Source organism: Triplophysa dalaica, chromosome 20, assembly GCF_015846415.1.
Source record: "Triplophysa dalaica isolate WHDGS20190420 chromosome 20, ASM1584641v1, whole genome shotgun sequence".
Classification (NCBI taxonomy): Eukaryota; Metazoa; Chordata; class Actinopteri; order Cypriniformes; family Nemacheilidae; genus Triplophysa; species Triplophysa dalaica.
In genome coordinates this window covers 18,371,446-18,388,099 of record NC_079561.1, presented here as the reverse complement: position 1 = coordinate 18,388,099, position 16,654 = coordinate 18,371,446, and the positions used below count along the sequence as shown (strand labels likewise).

At 38.2% G+C, this 16,654-nt stretch overlaps 2 protein-coding genes across 7 annotated transcripts in view; one reads left to right on the top strand and one right to left on the bottom strand.

The window, feature by feature from the left end:
- The window catches only part of nhsa (Nance-Horan syndrome a (congenital cataracts and dental anomalies)), a 73,896-nt gene extending 64,777 nt beyond the window's left edge, over positions 1-9,119 (top strand). For 4 of the 6 annotated variants that reach the window (XM_056733584.1, XM_056733586.1, XM_056733583.1 and 1 more), the window contains 5 exons: positions 537-584; positions 2,216-2,347; positions 2,585-5,431; positions 5,502-5,625; positions 5,712-9,119. In XM_056733584.1, coding sequence (XP_056589562.1) covers positions 537-584; positions 2,216-2,347; positions 2,585-5,431; positions 5,502-5,625; positions 5,712-6,297 — 3,737 coding nt within the window. In that variant the 3' untranslated portion in view covers positions 6,298-9,119. The remainder of the gene's footprint in view (positions 1-536; positions 585-2,215; positions 2,348-2,584; positions 5,432-5,501; positions 5,626-5,711) is intronic. The other 2 variants (XM_056733589.1, XM_056733585.1) reach the window with 1 other exon arrangement.
- Positions 9,120-9,370: 251 nt separating this feature from the next.
- LOC130409581 (protein-glutamine gamma-glutamyltransferase K-like) lies at positions 9,371-16,427 on the bottom strand. The gene is made up of 14 exons (XM_056733623.1): positions 16,345-16,427; positions 16,036-16,058; positions 14,702-14,893; positions 14,261-14,512; positions 13,966-14,084; positions 13,271-13,378; positions 12,946-13,123; positions 12,464-12,602; positions 12,125-12,317; positions 11,716-11,869; positions 10,587-10,895; positions 10,200-10,360; positions 9,611-9,747; positions 9,371-9,515 (listed from the first exon to the last, which is right to left on the bottom strand). The coding sequence occupies exons 1-14, from the start codon at positions 16,425-16,427 to the stop codon at positions 9,371-9,373; spliced, it is 2,193 nt and encodes a 730-aa protein (XP_056589601.1).
- Between the last annotated feature and the right edge of the window lie 227 nt (positions 16,428-16,654).

Genomic DNA, 16,654 nt, shown 5'->3' with positions numbered 1-16,654 from the left:
AGCATGTAATGTTTTTATTTAGTAGGACTGCATTCAACATTTAGTTGAATTAGTTTCTCTTCATCAACTTTGGCTGAAGTCTGGTGACTACTGAAGGAGAACTCTGGTCTGTTAATGTCATGTCATTTTAATTCAAATTACATTAATTATTACATTAATACATATCGGGGTTGTTATTGACGGTCCCAAAATGCTAAATTATTTAAAAACTTTGTGTGTGAATTTAAAGTTGTATAAGAGTTGGTTTTATGTACATTTTGTTATCATTGTTATTTGATATACAGTATGTTTAAATATATATGATTACAAAAAGATTTTTCCATGGTTCTAATTTCAAGATCTTTGCTATAATTTAACTACATATTTTACGATGATAGTTTTACAAAAGTTTGGTAAATTGAAAAGATCAAGTCTGTAACCCATCAGAACTAAATCTATTCGAGAGTTACCTGATCTTGACCAAAGTTTTCCTCCATCATCAATGAACAGAAGTATATCTTTATCAGTACGCTGAATTTTGCGTGTATTGTTTTCAGAGGAGGGCGCCGTCGCTACTTCTCCCTCAACGATATCAGCTTTCCTAAGTGAGAGATCTTTTATGTCCATTGAGTTTCCCCCATTCAGTATCAGTGTATCGGTTTAGTACCACCTCATTTCCCAAACCACCACCATCTAGATCAGTGTGCAGAAAAAGAGAGAGATACTGAGAGAGAGAGAGAGAGAGAGAGAGAGTGAAATACATTTTTCGCTTTAAGGTTCATTATAGGACTATAGGACTTATAATTTGTGCTTCTTTGCATTATCTCATAGCATTATGCATATATCAATATGAAGTTCATTAAAGTATTAATACACATGAAAAGATGTTTCAAGAAATAAATAAAAAGCTCAGATTTTTTATATTGAATTGACAAATAAAGATACAATGATCTAGTTTGTGAGTTAAGGAAGACACAATTTTTTTTCTTCCAATAACAGACAATCCAGATGAAAAATTCTGTAGTATGTACTATAGTAAACTGTAGTATACTAGGGTATTGTATACTTTAGTACTACATTTAGTCAAAGTATACTGCAATGATACACTGTAAATTGATAAACCTCTAGTATATAGTGTAGTGCACTTAATTTACTATGGACATTTTCAAATCACTACAGTATGTAGAAATTTTGCTTGTTTACTATTGTAAATACCTATGTAGACACAGTGTATATACATCTTGACCAACTGAATGCACTGCTTTGACATTTATTTTTTTAGAAATGTAATTGTGCAGGGGTTCAATTTCAATATTAGCTACTATACTAGAATCAATTTTAAATTCCCATTTTGTTAACCAAGTTTTTAGTATATTAACACACTGTTAGTCGGGAAGGAAAATAGGTTAAAATCTGCAAGTCATGAAATTGGAAACAATAATGTTCATAGTTGTCTTGGTAACTCGCTTTGTGCCAGGAAATGCAAAGAGTCAAGAATGTGTTTTGTGCATGCTAATGAGAGGCTTTAGAATTACAAAGCGGGAATAAATCTGCTGCGGATCCGAGCGGCTGAACGGGACGTCAGTGGTGCGTGTCAGCATGGTCCGAATCACGTCTGAAAATTGCACACTGCAGTAATTGGTGCTCAAAGGCCTACAATCACATGAGAGTCATGATGCCTAACACTGGAAAAACAACAACACAAACAGGGTTTAAAAGCAGAAGTTTATCAAGGAGGGTTGAGGTCGGATAGGAGAGAAGATTTAAATTTTACGTCCATTTTCAACCCCAATTGTTTTCTGTTCTGCCGTCTTCGATGTGTGGTTCCTTTCATCTTGCATGATATCACTTATTGTATGTTTGATGTATTTTTTGTGTCGGTTAAAACATTTGAAGTCCATCTTTTTTGTTGTATATTTACGTGATTTTGTAAAACGTGCAAAAGAAAGAATGGCTCTGGATATGTTTCAAATGCCATCTGTGAAAATAAAATATTTTTTTCATTCAGATCCCTGTAAAAGGACTATTATCATTGCAATATACAATTTTTAACCATTTAAACATTTTCCTGATGTTCTTTGAAGGTTTTTAGATCAAGTTATTTATAATTAAAGTGATTATTTGACCAAAATGTTGTATTTGCATGAAAGCTCTTAGTGGGTGACAAGTGTGAGAACAGGAGGAGGGTGGGCTATTGGCACCCGGCAGCCTCTCACATGTCTGATGCTCTTTGCAGGGGTCGGCTTCGACAGAGAGGCTAGTGTGCGCTGCTCGCTGGTCCACTCGCAGTCAGTGCTTCAAAGACGGAGGAAGTTAAGACGTCGGAAAACCATCACTGGCATTCCCAGGCGTGTTCAGCAGGATTTGGGTGTGTAAAGCTTTACCTTCTCTCACCAATTTCTCAATTATTCTATTTATCTAAGAATATCTAGTCTAGAAAATCTATTTTAACTTTTTGATAATCTGAATTTATGTAAAGTGACACATGCTCAAAACGATACTTGTTAAATTGTTTAACAAAAAAATACTTTGTATTCGGTAAGTATATATATTAGAGTTTAGAATGAAATAGTTCAGTTTCTAAAGAATGTTTCATTGTTTTTAGACTCTGATGAGTCTCCGGTGGCCCGAGAGCGTACAATGATAGTCCACACTAACCCTGAGGTTTGCCAGGAGGACCTCACGCTCTCTCATCTCTACACCAAGGACTCTGGCTGCCAGACTGAAGAATTTCTAATAGCTGGCGCTGCACCTTCCCGTCGTCGAATCAGAGCACAAAGAGGGCAGAGCGTGACCGTGTTGCTTTCTCATTCCACCGGAAACATATCCTCGCTGCCTGACACCTCAGATGCAATGTTCACCTCCTCCTTGGGCACGCGAGTCCGCTCTCGAAGCCTGCCACGCGAGGGAGGGTGCCTAGTGGACGAAGGTCATGATGACAGTGATGAGGATGATGATGAGGACGATGAGGAAGAACTCTCCCCTTTTGAGGCAGGGGAGTTCCTGCGAGTCCCAGGGGAACGTATTATGAAAGATGACGGAGAAAGCACTGACGATCAAGCAGTACCGGAAGAAAAACAGCATATTGGAAGCGCAGAGCATGACTGGATGGATAGGGGTTGTTCCCGCCTTCCTCGGAAAGCTGATATGGGTAGCTGTGAGATTTCCTCTAGTTCTGACACCTTCAGTAGCCCCATCCACTCCGTTTCCAACGCTGGTGTGCTGACCAGCCAGATGGACCACAAGGAGGACCATCAGTCATCAAGTGGCAACTGGAGCGGTAGTAGCTCGACGTGTCCCTCCCAAACATCCGAGACCATTCCACCCGCAGCTTCTCCGCCACTCACCGGATCATCTCACGGTGATTCAGAGCTATCCTTAAATGCAGCCACGAATACTAATGATGATTCCACAGGCTTCATGATTGACCCGTACTCTGGAGAGAGGACGCAAGGCCTCCGTCGCCATAGGACAGGTTCATTCACATCCACCACTACCGACATGCTTGATGATGCTGGAGTCAGCACTGCCAGTGAGGGTGAATGGAGCTATCCACATTACAGACACAACACACCTTGGCACCCAGACTTCAGTCCGGAGCGCACAAGGCGGGATAACAGCCTAGATTGTCCCAGTTTTGCTAGCATAGCCACTTTTGAGAGTTTAACAGACCGGCCACCTTCCGAAAAGGCCGACACCGCGTCACACTTTTCTGTAGATGCCGAGGGCTACTATACCTCCATGCACTTTGATTGTGGTCTTAAAGGTAGCAAAAGCTTCACGTACAACTATGCATCTGTAGACCAGCAACAAGCCGAATGCGGACATCAAACAAACACGCTTGGAAGACACAGTCTCTCTCTACGGAAACCAAAGGTGAAGCCATTCCCACCAAAACGAAGCTCATCCTTGAAGAAAATAAGCAGCCATGTTGGACCTTCTGCTGACAAGAAAGAACCAAAGATAGACTGTGGTCAGAACATATCAACGTCTTCCGGCGAGAGAATGCAGCACGTGGGGTTAAATGGCTCCCCAAGTGAGCTGGAGAGCGAGGAGCCACTCGGGGCGTGGGGTGCTGAGAGTTCTACAGAGATTCCTGAAGTAGCTTTGTTTGGTTCCACAGAAACACATTCCTTCAAAGACGAGGGTGCGGTGCAGTCAGACTATGCAGACCTCTGGCTCCTCAATGACTTGAAATCCAGTGATCCTTACAGATCGTTGTCCAATTCCAGCACTGCTACGGGTACCACTGTCATCGAATGCATTAAGTCACAGGAGAGCTCAGAATCCCAGACTTCCCAGTCAGGATCCAGGGCCACCACTCCTTCACTACCATCAGTGGAAAATGAATTTCGTTTGCCTTCGCCGGACAAGCTTGTAGGGTTAGCGTCACCCTCCAGTGGCTACTCAAGCCAGTCGGAGACACCGACATCCTCCCTTCCATCAGCATTCTTCCCGAACGCTCATTCAATGTCCCCGACCGTTGTTAAGAGGAAACCCAAAGTCCCAGAGAGAAAGTCTTCACTTGCATCCTTGCAGCAGTATTCATCAAAAAGGGATCTTGAACTACCTATCATACCTCCCAGCCACCTTGACCTAAGTGCCCTTCCTAACGTCAACAAGCCTTCAGTTCACAAAAAACAGAAGTACATTCTCAACCAGAGCAAACACAAGGTGGCAACTAAAAATAAGGGTGAGAATCAAACCTCCTCTGCTTCAAACGATCAGCCAACAATCACTAGTCCACTGGCCATCACTCCAATGGTCCTTCGATCAGTTCAGCTTCGTTCAGTTGGCATATCAGGAGAAGGAGGTCATGATGCTGCCACCAGGCCTAAGTGTCCCACTGTGACTATCATCACTCCAACCACTCGCAACAAATCCAACGAAACTAGGAAACCACCACCCTACAGACCCCTTCTCACAGAATCCCCCTCTCAGGATAACTGTGAATCACTGTTTACCCCAACAGAAAGACTCACTGATAAACATATAGCCGGCAATTTTGGTGCACGGAATAGATATGACCGTTTAGCCCCATCACCTCTTTGGAGCTTGAGTGCTTTGAAGGCTGAGCAGGTGGTTGACGTCACATCAGAGAATTCTGAAAGTCCGAAAGGTAAGGGTGCAGATAAAGCGAGCGACTCAATGACCTTCACTGTCCAGAGAGAACATTTAGAAATGGTGCAAAACCAGCAATTGGGATCTGAACCACATGATGGAAGCTCCTTAGATCTTAGTGAGACAGATGATATAGCGACAAGGTCAGATAGTTTTGACCAAGTGCCTGATATTGTCAATCTAAGATCTGAAACTTTGCAAGTTCATCCAATCAGCGGTGCTGTTAGCCACAAAGATGAATATGTGATATCAGGTGTACCAACCAGAAGTGCCTCACTGGAATATGTAGAGGAAGAGTCAACGCCAGACACGGAGGACTACTTCAGCAAAGGTTTGTTGATCTTGATTCATGTTTCATTCTGAGTTTGAAGTTTTGTTTACTCATTTGAATACCGCTTCAGATTCCACACCGAGTGATCCAATGGTGTCCCCTCTGACAGACGAATCAAAACCTGAGGAGGATAGCGTTTTCCTTTCACCAAGTAAAAGTCGTACAACAGAGGATCTCTTCGCCATGATTCACAGGTGTGTTTGAAACATTTAACTTAAGTTTAAAGAAAGGTTTAAAATGCCCCACAGGTCTTAAAAACTGTTTTATGTTGCCATTTCAGGTCCAAAAGGAAAATGCTTGGAAGGAAAGAATCTGGAGACATGATGACACAGAACCGTTCCGGGAACGGCCCTGTTACCAGTCCTGTAACCTCACCGAGCACCCCAAACACTCCTCCAAATCCAGCCGCTCAAACTGCATCCCAGAGAGCCCTGGGTCAAATTTACAGGAGTGCCAAAAAGTCCAATACCTCCAACGAAGATTTCAAATTGCTGCTGCTGAAAAAGGGAAGTCGCTCCGACTCCAGTTACCGCATGTCAGCTGCAGAGATCCTTAAGAGCCCCGTTGCTCCCAAGAGTCCCGGTGAACTCCACATGGAAGAGCCACTCTCTCCCTTACATCCATCTCCGGAGTGTTCACCTGAACAAATATCAAGCCCTTTTCCAAAAACGTACGCAGAGGGCTTCAACACAAAAGCTTTTTCCACATCTGCCTCATCTAGACAAGGTCGTTCACGGATGCCACCTTCTGCAAACAGCAGCCGCTACAGTACACGAAGCCGGCTGTACACGGCTCCCATGCAGGCCATATCAGAAGGGGAGACGGAGAACTCAGATGGAAGTCCTCATGATGATAGGTCCTCCTGAAATTAACCTTTAAGTCACAATCTTTGACATCGGCACTTGGTTTTTGAGTATGTGTTTTTAGAAAAAAAACAGTGTACCCTTGTTTTAACCAGAGGAACAACACATTCTTATGTTGATTTTTAGTGGTGTTTTTTTGTTTAAAAACTTCCGTGAGCATATTTATTTTATGTGAATGTTTCGAGTACCAGGCAACATTCTGTTTTGAAATGATCACATTGTAAGTATTGACAGGTCATCTATACAGCGGTACTAACGTTTAGCATTGTCTAGAACGAAAAAACAGTACTGTATTGGGGCTGACTGTGAAAATGGGTCCATATGGTGTTCAAAGAAGGGAAAACCTTTTTTCTGTACATGCAAACTGTTCATGGCAGGCAGAAAGCTTGGGACAATCAAAATGTGGCCTTTTGTATAGTTAGCTGTAGCATAAACGGACAGAGTATTTTTGAGAAGCATCTCAGATTTACTCATAAACCGTAACTGGATCTTCTTGGGCGAGAAATGTAGCTGTGTTGGGTTATCTGATGGCCAACAACTATTTTGCACTTCTTTTGGTACTTACACAATAACCCATCTTAAGATTTAGAAAAAGAAAATCCCACAAGAAATAAATATCTATATTTAGTATACACATTTTGAAAAAATCTATTTTTAGATTGACCTTAAAAAGCAAATGGTCTATTTGGCAAACGCGGAACACAAGCTTGCCCCTTTTATTGGCTAGATATTGAAATTAAATATGCATATATCGAATATGCTGCAAGTCTCCTGTCATTTGATAGTTGCCCTTTTTATGACTTTTTTAACTTTTAGAGACTAAGTGATAGAGAAAAGCACATCAGCGTAACCCATTGTTTATATATCAATGAATTGATCTGTTGAGGTATATCGACAGCAGCTACAACATGATCATGGGTCGTATTCTGTGAATACTTTACAATCCTTATAATTTCTCATTTATTAACTATCCTATTCTTCTCACTGCAAGTTTTTTTATGAAATACCGACCCACGACAGACTAATACTGTGCAAATGTTTGACTGTCAACCTATGAAATGATCCCTCTCACCTTAGTGGTTGTAGCTTTTATATATTTCACTTTAACACTTATGAATTGAGTTAAGTGCATGCAATAAAACACCAGAGAGGAGGCAGTATTGACAGATCATCTGTATCGTCCTTTCAGTTCTTTTACATGATTGATATGGCAAGTGTTTTAAATACGACTGACAATCGGTTTCAAAGATATGTATGTGTGGTTAAACAGACTACGGGAGAATGATATTGTAACACATGTAGAAGGTTAAGTAGAAGTTTTTAGAGGCGTGAAGTGAAAGTGCTTTTGGTTTGCGTTGCATTGGGTTTGAATTTGCGATGTTCAGAAGGCAATGAGGAAAGTTCACAGATGGATATCAAGGGTATAAGTTTTGACACTGATGGAAAACACGTTGTTTTTAGTATCGTTGCGGTCCTTTCGAAAGCTTGGATATCCGAATTCGCTGTTTTTCAGGAAATGAAAAATACCCACTGTACTTTTTGATGATTAAATACTGTGGTGTCAAAGTTGAAAATCGCTTTTTAATACTTATAACTACTAAACTAAAAAATAATACTAATAATGATTTATGGCAAAAAAATTAAATCACAGAATATGGAGCTACGAGGGATTTAGAAGGACAGCGGCGATGTGCTGTAGTTGTTTAATAGCGTATACGTATAACGTATACATCCAAAGAAAGAGATCAGCTGGATGTGTGTTGACAGTAAGATGGGTCAGGCCATTTTTTTCTTCGCTTAGTTTAATAAAGGATTCAAAGGAAAATAGTTAAAAGTTTGCAAAGGAATGATGAGTTAAATCTGAACACTAATGGTTTAAGTTATCCTTCACAGAACTTCTTGTCTTAGTCCTTTTTAGAGACCCACCTGAAAAGCGTTGGATTTTATGAAACACTGGTTTTATAGGACAGATGAATAAATAATATAAAAATGCTGAAAACATAAGCTACAATGTTAATAATCATTTTAAACCCAGTGGTTCACCGTGTCCAGTGGTGTATTTGACATTTCTCTCCAGCTATATGTACTTACCATCGTAAGATTCTACTGTTTTTCTGTCTTGTTCGGTATGAGAGACCAAGAATATTAGCTGTCCTCAGCTATTTCATCACCGATATTTCCATTCTTGTGCTTTATAGATAGACGTCAGACAAATGAAAACCATTGTCTTAAGTTACAGATCTGAAAGGCGGCAAAGACTGTTCATTGTCTCCAACAGACATTCTTAAGGCACCTTTCCAACGTTGTAAAGTCTAACCTTAAAATTTGCACTGATTTAGTATGTTTGTGAAGGTTATTACATTGTCTTTTGCTGTACCTAAAGATATTTATACAGGAATACAGATTATAGACAAAACACCATTTTACGGTTAATAAACAATGCATGCTTGACCAGTGGACACAGAGATGTGTGTAACAAGCATGTTGGAAGTTTCCGAAACACGCAGTTACATGATGTCACTTCTGGTACTAGAGTGAAGTGTTCAAGCAACTAAAATTACTTTTTTCTTCCTTTTTGTATAAATGTGTAAATAATACCTTTTGAAATCGTCTCCAGGGTGTTTCTTATGTCAAATGTTTTCAAAGTTTACATTATAAGCCTTTGTATATTTTTGAGCTGTGCAACACTTTGAGTCTTGTATTTATTTTTTAGTCAACTTTGTGGAAAAGTCCCATCGCAAAACGTCTCGAACCGTTTGCCAACTTGGCTGGCTGTTTAGTAAATGTGCATAGAAGAGATAAATAAATGTGACTGCTTTAAAACAGTTTTTGTACTTGTGTGTGTGACAATCGTCGTAGTATTTACAATATGAGGACACATATGAGGACACAATGTTTTTATTTTATTCAGTCAAACAACAAGTTTAGTGTGTTCTTCCATCAATTTGCATATATCCAAAAAAAGAAAACAAATAAAAGGCACTTAACTTGATTAAGGTATTAACTTGATTGTGTTATGAAACAAAGTCATTTTTAAAAGTAGTCAGTAGTCAGTTTCTTGAGAACGTGAAAGTTTTCATTGTTCTTTCACCACAATGTTTGCGACTCCATGTACTTGAGTGAGCTGAGGACAGTCGAGAGTTGCTAGAAGTTTCTGTGGGCCGCACCGCAGAGGAACAAACTTCTCTGTCAGACTCACTTTATCCTGGCTCGCAATATCGCTGAGTGGATAGAGAATTAATATACAAGAGTTATTTCATTTATTAGAGACACATTTACAAACACAGTTATTTCATCAGTTAAAATATTGTCATACCCATAGTTAATCGTTTTGATGTCACGGATTCCTAGTCCCTCAAAGCGGAAAATCACATTTTTTAGCACACAGGAAAGAGGATTCTGAAATTTGACTTTGACAGTCAAGGCTTTGCCCACGACGGCATCACATAAAGGCTGAAAGGTAAAACCAGATAAATTAACATATACAAACAAATATTGCAACATCATGACTAGTTTGACAAACTTTAATTTGTGTTTCCTTGAAAAGCAAAAAAGTTAAACATCTTTGTAGGAAAGGTTACACATGTTACATAGACATTATGTACTTTAAAAGTCCTCTAAACATTATAGTATTAAGTTATTATAGGTAAGATGTTATTCTGAAAAATCTAACCTGTATTCTTTGATACTTGTAACAAGAAAAGACTAAAATAAAAATAATTTGTATTTGAAAGTCAGCAATGAAATTTAGTGTGTGTGACTTTATGTAAAAATAGATTTTGACATCACATTTAAGAGCAACAATTTCAACTTCTGTACTTGAAGTGTTTTTCCACAAAACATTAGCAGGTGTTAAAATGGTTGAATACAGAGGTTAAAGGAGATGCATTTCTTTTTAAACTCACAGTGATTACGAGATCTGGTGTTCGCAGTCTGAACGTAAACTTATTGGCCAGAATTTGTTTGGTCTCAGTGACTTGTCCAGAGAGAGAGAGCATCAGAGCTGTCTGGTCCGTAAGCTGGTCCTTGTATACCGCATATCTTAGGGTCCATGTTAGAGTTTGCACTACAGAGGGAAGAAAGATTTAAATGACATGCATATGTTATTATTATTTGAAACTAACAGCAATCATGCAAATCATTGTTTTGTTGATCACGGTTTATGCTTCATCGTGCCTCTGCTGTCTTAAACAGATAGCTATAAGAAAGCTCACTACGTTTTGGGAAAATGTTATGTAGTGTTGGTTTATTATAAACATTAGCCAAGCATTGATTTAACACTTCTACCTTACCCTCATTGGGCTTGAGCTCAATGCATATCTTGTCTTTCTTCATCAAGTCCCTGCAGACTCCAGTGTAGAACATGGCAGACACCTGACTTTTGAGGTTGATGGTACGAGGTGAGCTGCATTTATTCTTCACAATGACAGAAAGCAAAGCATCCTGGCCCACATATGGCCCATCGCCTTGGACGCCAACCTCGAGAACTACATCATCAGACGAAGAGGAGGAGGAGGATGAGGAGGAAGAGGAGGAGGACGAAGAACGCTTAGCGCCATAGCGACAGGCTGTTTGCACGGCATTGCGCTCCTCCTCTGAACCTGATGAATGTGATAGAAAAACAATTGATGTCAGAGAGGATCACGATAGAGTTGGGTTGTTGGTGTGCAAAAAACAACTTAAAGCAAAAAACTTTTTTTTACATTAACCACTAGCAACAGGCTACAAACACTCTACAAAATAGGCCTAGTCTTAAAAACTCCTAAAATATTATTTTATTTATAAACTGTATAAGGCTATTCATCTTGAAAAAATAATTTGTATCTTTTATAGGTAAACGTTACGGTGAAAAGCTTAACGCCAAGCACGTTTTAACAAAATTGAACTTAAAAAAAAACATATTTTAGTCACAAATGTGTCATATTTTATACAGATGTTTAATTTGTATTTCATTAAATAATAATAGTAATACAATTCAGACAATCCAAAACAATTCATACAATCCAAAAAAGTGCAAGACCGATTCAGTGGATGTGATCTCGCGATACTACGACGTCGTACAGTGACGATCAAGTTGACTATACTTATCAGTGAGTTAGTCGAGATAAATGATACACATTTTTGAGACAACTTATCTGACAACTATTTCAGTCTATATGGTCTATATATAGAAAATTTTGTCTCTGTTTGTTTTGAGGGTTTATCTACGAAAGTGCACGTCAGTTTTTATCTGCAGTCACTTAGGCTTTAATCTCGATAGTTAGAAACTTTCGCAATTTCTTGTGACAATAATTCATGTTCACATATTTAACCACTGAGTTATAAATTGAAATAAAACACACTATGATCATTGTAAATCACTCTAATAGTGGCATCTAGCATGGAAAACCCCAAAGGGATCGAACACTAGAGTTGAATTACCTTCTGGATGTTTATAGAGATGTGTGATATCCACACGTGTGTCTGAGCCCACTGCTTTGGTGCTGATGCAGTGACCCACGGCGCTCTTATCAACACGAAACTCAGCGAAGGTTCCGTCTGATTTGCGCTGCCAGAAGATCTGATCACTGTTCACCTACAGCAAGAGCAGATGTTTTGAGATTAACTGTTGTATAAACAATAAATATAATCCATTTACCTCTTCCAGTAAATTTTGGGTAAGACCGACAAGAGGAACTGGCAGTATGACTAGTTTCAAGGATTTCCCTTTCCTCCTGTATGCTGTAGGCCTACTCATTAGTTTACCGAGATAAATGTTTGCATATATTTTCTATGAATCAGGGAAATTCTGGGATCATAAATCATTATAATGGAATCTTAAATAACATACTTCAGCAAAGACGAAGGGCGTGTCGTATTTGTGGAAGACCTGCCCGCTGTGGACGGCAGTGACAGAGGTGGGGCCGCAGCGAAAGAAGCCCTGACTGGTCTCCTGAGGAGTGGCATCAACCACCTGCCATCCTCCAAATCCAGCCGGGAGATCTGGACGAGTCATCCAGCACTCGTTCCACACGTGAAAGTTCCTGCACAGACACAAAAGGTCAAGAACAAAAGTTAATTCAGGCTCTCTGTATTACATTGTTATTGTTTAATTACAAAAAGGATTTCTTAAAATTTTGAAATAACATGCACAGGTGCACAAAAAATCCAGGAATGAGCATAATACTACCAGATTGAATCATGGGTCAGGTGTTTCATCACTTTAAGATTCTCGTCTAGATAAATATCTGTTGTCAAGGAAACATCAGTGTCATGAGCAGAACTGAAGTTTGAGACTGGACGTGTAGGAACGCCAAAACACCGTAACACTGAAAGAGAGAGAGAGAGAGAGAGAGAGAGAGAGAGTTAAAGCAATATCCATACAACACATTAACTTTAGTCACTTTTAGCTTTGTTATGGGTGTGAATATTTCTCTGACACCAATTCTTTGTTAAGCAGTCATGGTTCATTTAAATTGTTTTGTGTGGGGTGGAAACATATTTTTCTGAATATGAAAGGTAAAACATTTATTGTGACAGTCTTGTTTCTCATCAATGCTACAATGTAATGAACATTCACAGCAACCTGCTTTTATGATTGACAAAAAAAGTCATAATTGTTACATTGAATTTTAATTGTCAGATGATTCTTTACCCCTGTCAATTTCTTACATGTGTTTGTGATCCCGGCGAAAACCCAGCACTGTCCGTATTTAACAGGTACTCCTCTGCTCTTGTGGTATTGTTTGAGAATGTCACTGCTTCCACTCCAGGCTGTAGGAGAAGTCCCACCCTCATAGCTCTTCTCCCATTTACCCTCCATTACACCATAGTCATCGTTGGCATTAACCTGACACATCGACAAATGCACTGTTATCCACTCTGTAGTCTGCACATCATTCTCATTGTTCTTACTATTTTTAGGTGAACCGAAATGTCAAAGTAATCCAACTCAGCAAAAAACATTTAGAAGTTAAAAACAAAAAGAGACACTCACAATGGCAGACACAACTCTGACCACATTAATGGGGTCTCCCCATCCTGAGCAGGGGGCGTTACTCTTCTCCAACACAAAGAAACAAGCATCCAAGATTCCTTCATCAAACTAAACATAAGAAATCAGAGTCAACAAAAAATATTGTCATGAACAGTTGTTTTTTCTATTTTGCTGTATTGCAGTGGTTCCAAGCGGGTTGGTCATGACCCAAAGGTGGGGTGAAGATTTCGATTTAAACCATAATTAATTTGGACGTTTTGGTCTTGATGTTGTCCAAGTACTACTGTATGGTATTACGCTTCAGATGAATGAATAATTAGAATTGAAGCAGCTTTACAGCATTAAAGGTTCATTAACACAAACAATAATGATAACTGTGAAGATCAAGTTTTAAAAGTCCTTTTAAAATAAAGAGAGTAATACCATAATCCACACCGCAGCTACAACAATACAGAGGAACAACAGTGTTGCCGTTATTTTCTATTGTTGGTAACTTTTTTCCAACCAATTAACCAGAAAACATTGACAGCCAATTAAAATTCACATTTACATTCATCATCCGTTGGACTGGACTCACTGTATATAGGTATTGTTACAAGTGTCTTTATAGTTATCATTCTTGGTGTGAACAGCCTTTAAGTACATTTGTGTTCAAAACTGTTGCTTATCTGGAAATAAACGAATGAAACTCTTACTAGGCCAAAGTTCCAGGTTCTGCATCCGATCTGACTTTTAGTTCCATAATAAATTCTGCCCATGTCATTCAACACATACTCAGTCCTCTGTGCCTCATCATTCAGATAAACGGAGTCACCTGGTAAAGGCAGAGAGAACATCTAATGGATGTCATTGATATACATGTGTATGAAGTTGTTTTATGTTGAATTTTGAATATAAATCGTAATGTAATGAGATATATGGGATCGCTGACGTTATATTTGACCTCAATCAAAACCTAAAAGATTCCTTTGCTCATTATATTGTACATACCTTTACACCAGGGGTTGAAGAGCATGTAAATGTCATTGTCAGGTGTGTATGGTGAAGAGGCTTTTCCCGCTGGGCTCTTTGTCACAACAATGAGTTTGTACTGTCCGATACAAGCCGTTGGAAGGGAATACACTGACAGTTTGATTGTGTTTTTTACCTGTTCCACAATCTTTGCCTCCCAGGAATCTCTTTTAAATTCGGCCACTAATGGAACGGTCACATAACTGTACTTGTGTGCTGGTGAGACGTTACCTGAAAAAACACCCAAGAACAAGAAGTCCAACGAGTGATCGTAAATTTTTGTATAGTTTGTAATGAGGGATTTTCAAAGCAAAGGATCAACGCCTACTCCTGTGTGCTTAAGCAAAGGTTTGAAACTTTGAGGGTTATGTGTGTTGTTCATGATGTATGAAGGAGGATAGAAACAAGACAGTGACTGACCGAGTCTGAGCTCCAGGTGAAATTGGTCCGTCTTGGGATTGAAAGGTCGAGACAACTCGATACACATCTGAAAAAACTGTCCTCTACGGATAATGAGGTGATCGCTATGGAAACAGTCTGTGTGATGTTCCACACGATTTGGTCCTTTTCTGGATCTGAAGAGATCAATGGAATGTACCCGCAGAACTGCATCTGAAAAGTAACAATTGATAAATTCAGTAGACAAAATTTTAAATAAGGTTCTTAGGATTTGTGTTAGATAAAGAGATATTTGATGTAAATTGTAAAAACAACATACAGTTATTTTTAACAAAGTTTTTCTAACTTTAAAAATTATAGAAAAGACCGCAAATTTACAAAAAAAATAGGGGAAATGTATTACACAGGGAAAAATGTGTATTTCTATTCAGCTGTGGCCAGAAAAAATAAAAAAAATTGTCTTCTTTTGACAAGATTACATTTTTTTACAGATTATTTTTGAAATGCAGCCAAAACTATAAAATTACAGATAAAGACAACAAATTTACAAGAAAAATGTGGAAAACTTTTCATTAAATTTGAACTTCATCATCGTGGATAGATGTAAATAAAAGATTGAAGAAAGATTTTATAATACTTAAAAACGTGGTATAGGGTTTGGATTAATATACAAAACAAGTCTTGAATATATTGTAAATTTGTACAATAACAGGAAGATTATTGGGTAATTTTGTGTCAAAGAAGATTTTGTTAATTTTTTTCTGGAGATCAAAAAACACACTGCAAATAAAGAAGATATGCTAAATATGTTACGGTTTAAAATCAAACATATATCAAAATATGTCATGTCATGGATGAATATTTATTGAGTAATTCACTGTTTTCCAAATTACAAATTTCATCAGAGATCTGGAGCCAAATTACAGTAAGTGAGAAATTACTTTTAATTAAGTGGCATCGTCATTATTTTATTTTTTAGATCTATTATTAGTAAAGTCAGTTGACTTTTTACATTACATATGCCAATGAGTACATTTTTTTGTAGTTTTTGTACTTTCAAAAGTTTGCAGGCCCATAACTGGAAATAGTATTAAAAAATATCTTAATGTCTTTTTAGATTCTTTTCTTATTAAACTTTTCTTTTGCCATCAACATTTTTTTTAAATGGCCTATATAGTGAAATCCCAGATATATGGGATTTTAATGTGGGTCCATGTGCAAATGATAGATGTTAATGTTACATTTTTATATAAAACACATTAATACAAACAAAAGCGTTTAGCCAGTGATCAAAAATATGGTTGAATTTACAGACAAATTCTGTTGTTTTATTATGGAATTTACAAGCCTCTTACCATTCACTTCTGTACGTGATGCCCTGAAAGCGAGAGTGAGAGACATTATAAATCAAAACTTTTTATTCATTGTTAGTTGTAGTTACATTATTTGAAGGAAAGTTATTATGGATGTTACTGTAATTTCTTTCCCAGTGGTCCTTTTAATAATGTAACTATTCTTATATATCATACACACAGGGTACACATTCAAAAAAGATTTTTACTCAAAATTCAATTTTACAATATGTGGCAGTTTTTCCTTTCTGGGTTTAACAGAGATATTGACTCGATAAAAATATATAATACACATACTACTTACATGTTTACAGTTCCTCTCCTTTAGTGCTGAGAGCTTGAATGAATAAACCAGATGAACACTGAGTCTGAAGCCAACTTTTCTCATCTTTCATCTAAATGCTGGTATATATTGTCTAAATCTCCACCCCATTCAAGACTCATAGCTGAAGAGTGTAAAGAATTCTGATCTCATGAAACTGTTTACTGTTCGGATGAGTTTCACTGATTAAACGTTTAAAAATACTTAATCCTTGACACTTAAAGTCATCACAAAAGAGGCTTAATAAGAACTAATGACAGTACAACATGCTCATGACGTTTGATGTCTCATTAAAAACAT

Bases quoted from the DNA above. Each gene is read 5' to 3' on its own strand.
- LOC130409581 (XM_056733623.1), bottom strand. From the start codon at position 16,427: ATGAAAGATGAGAAAAGTTGGCTTCAGACTCAGTGTTCATCTGGTTTA. The intron at 14,085-14,260 runs GTATGTACAATA...TGCCTTTACCAG, and splicing joins CTTCAACCCCTGGTGTAAAG to GTGACTCCGTTTATCTGAAT. The intron at 13,379-13,965 runs GTAAGAGTTTCA...TCTTATGTTTAG, and splicing joins GAACCTGGAACTTTGGCCTA to TTTGATGAAGGAATCTTGGA.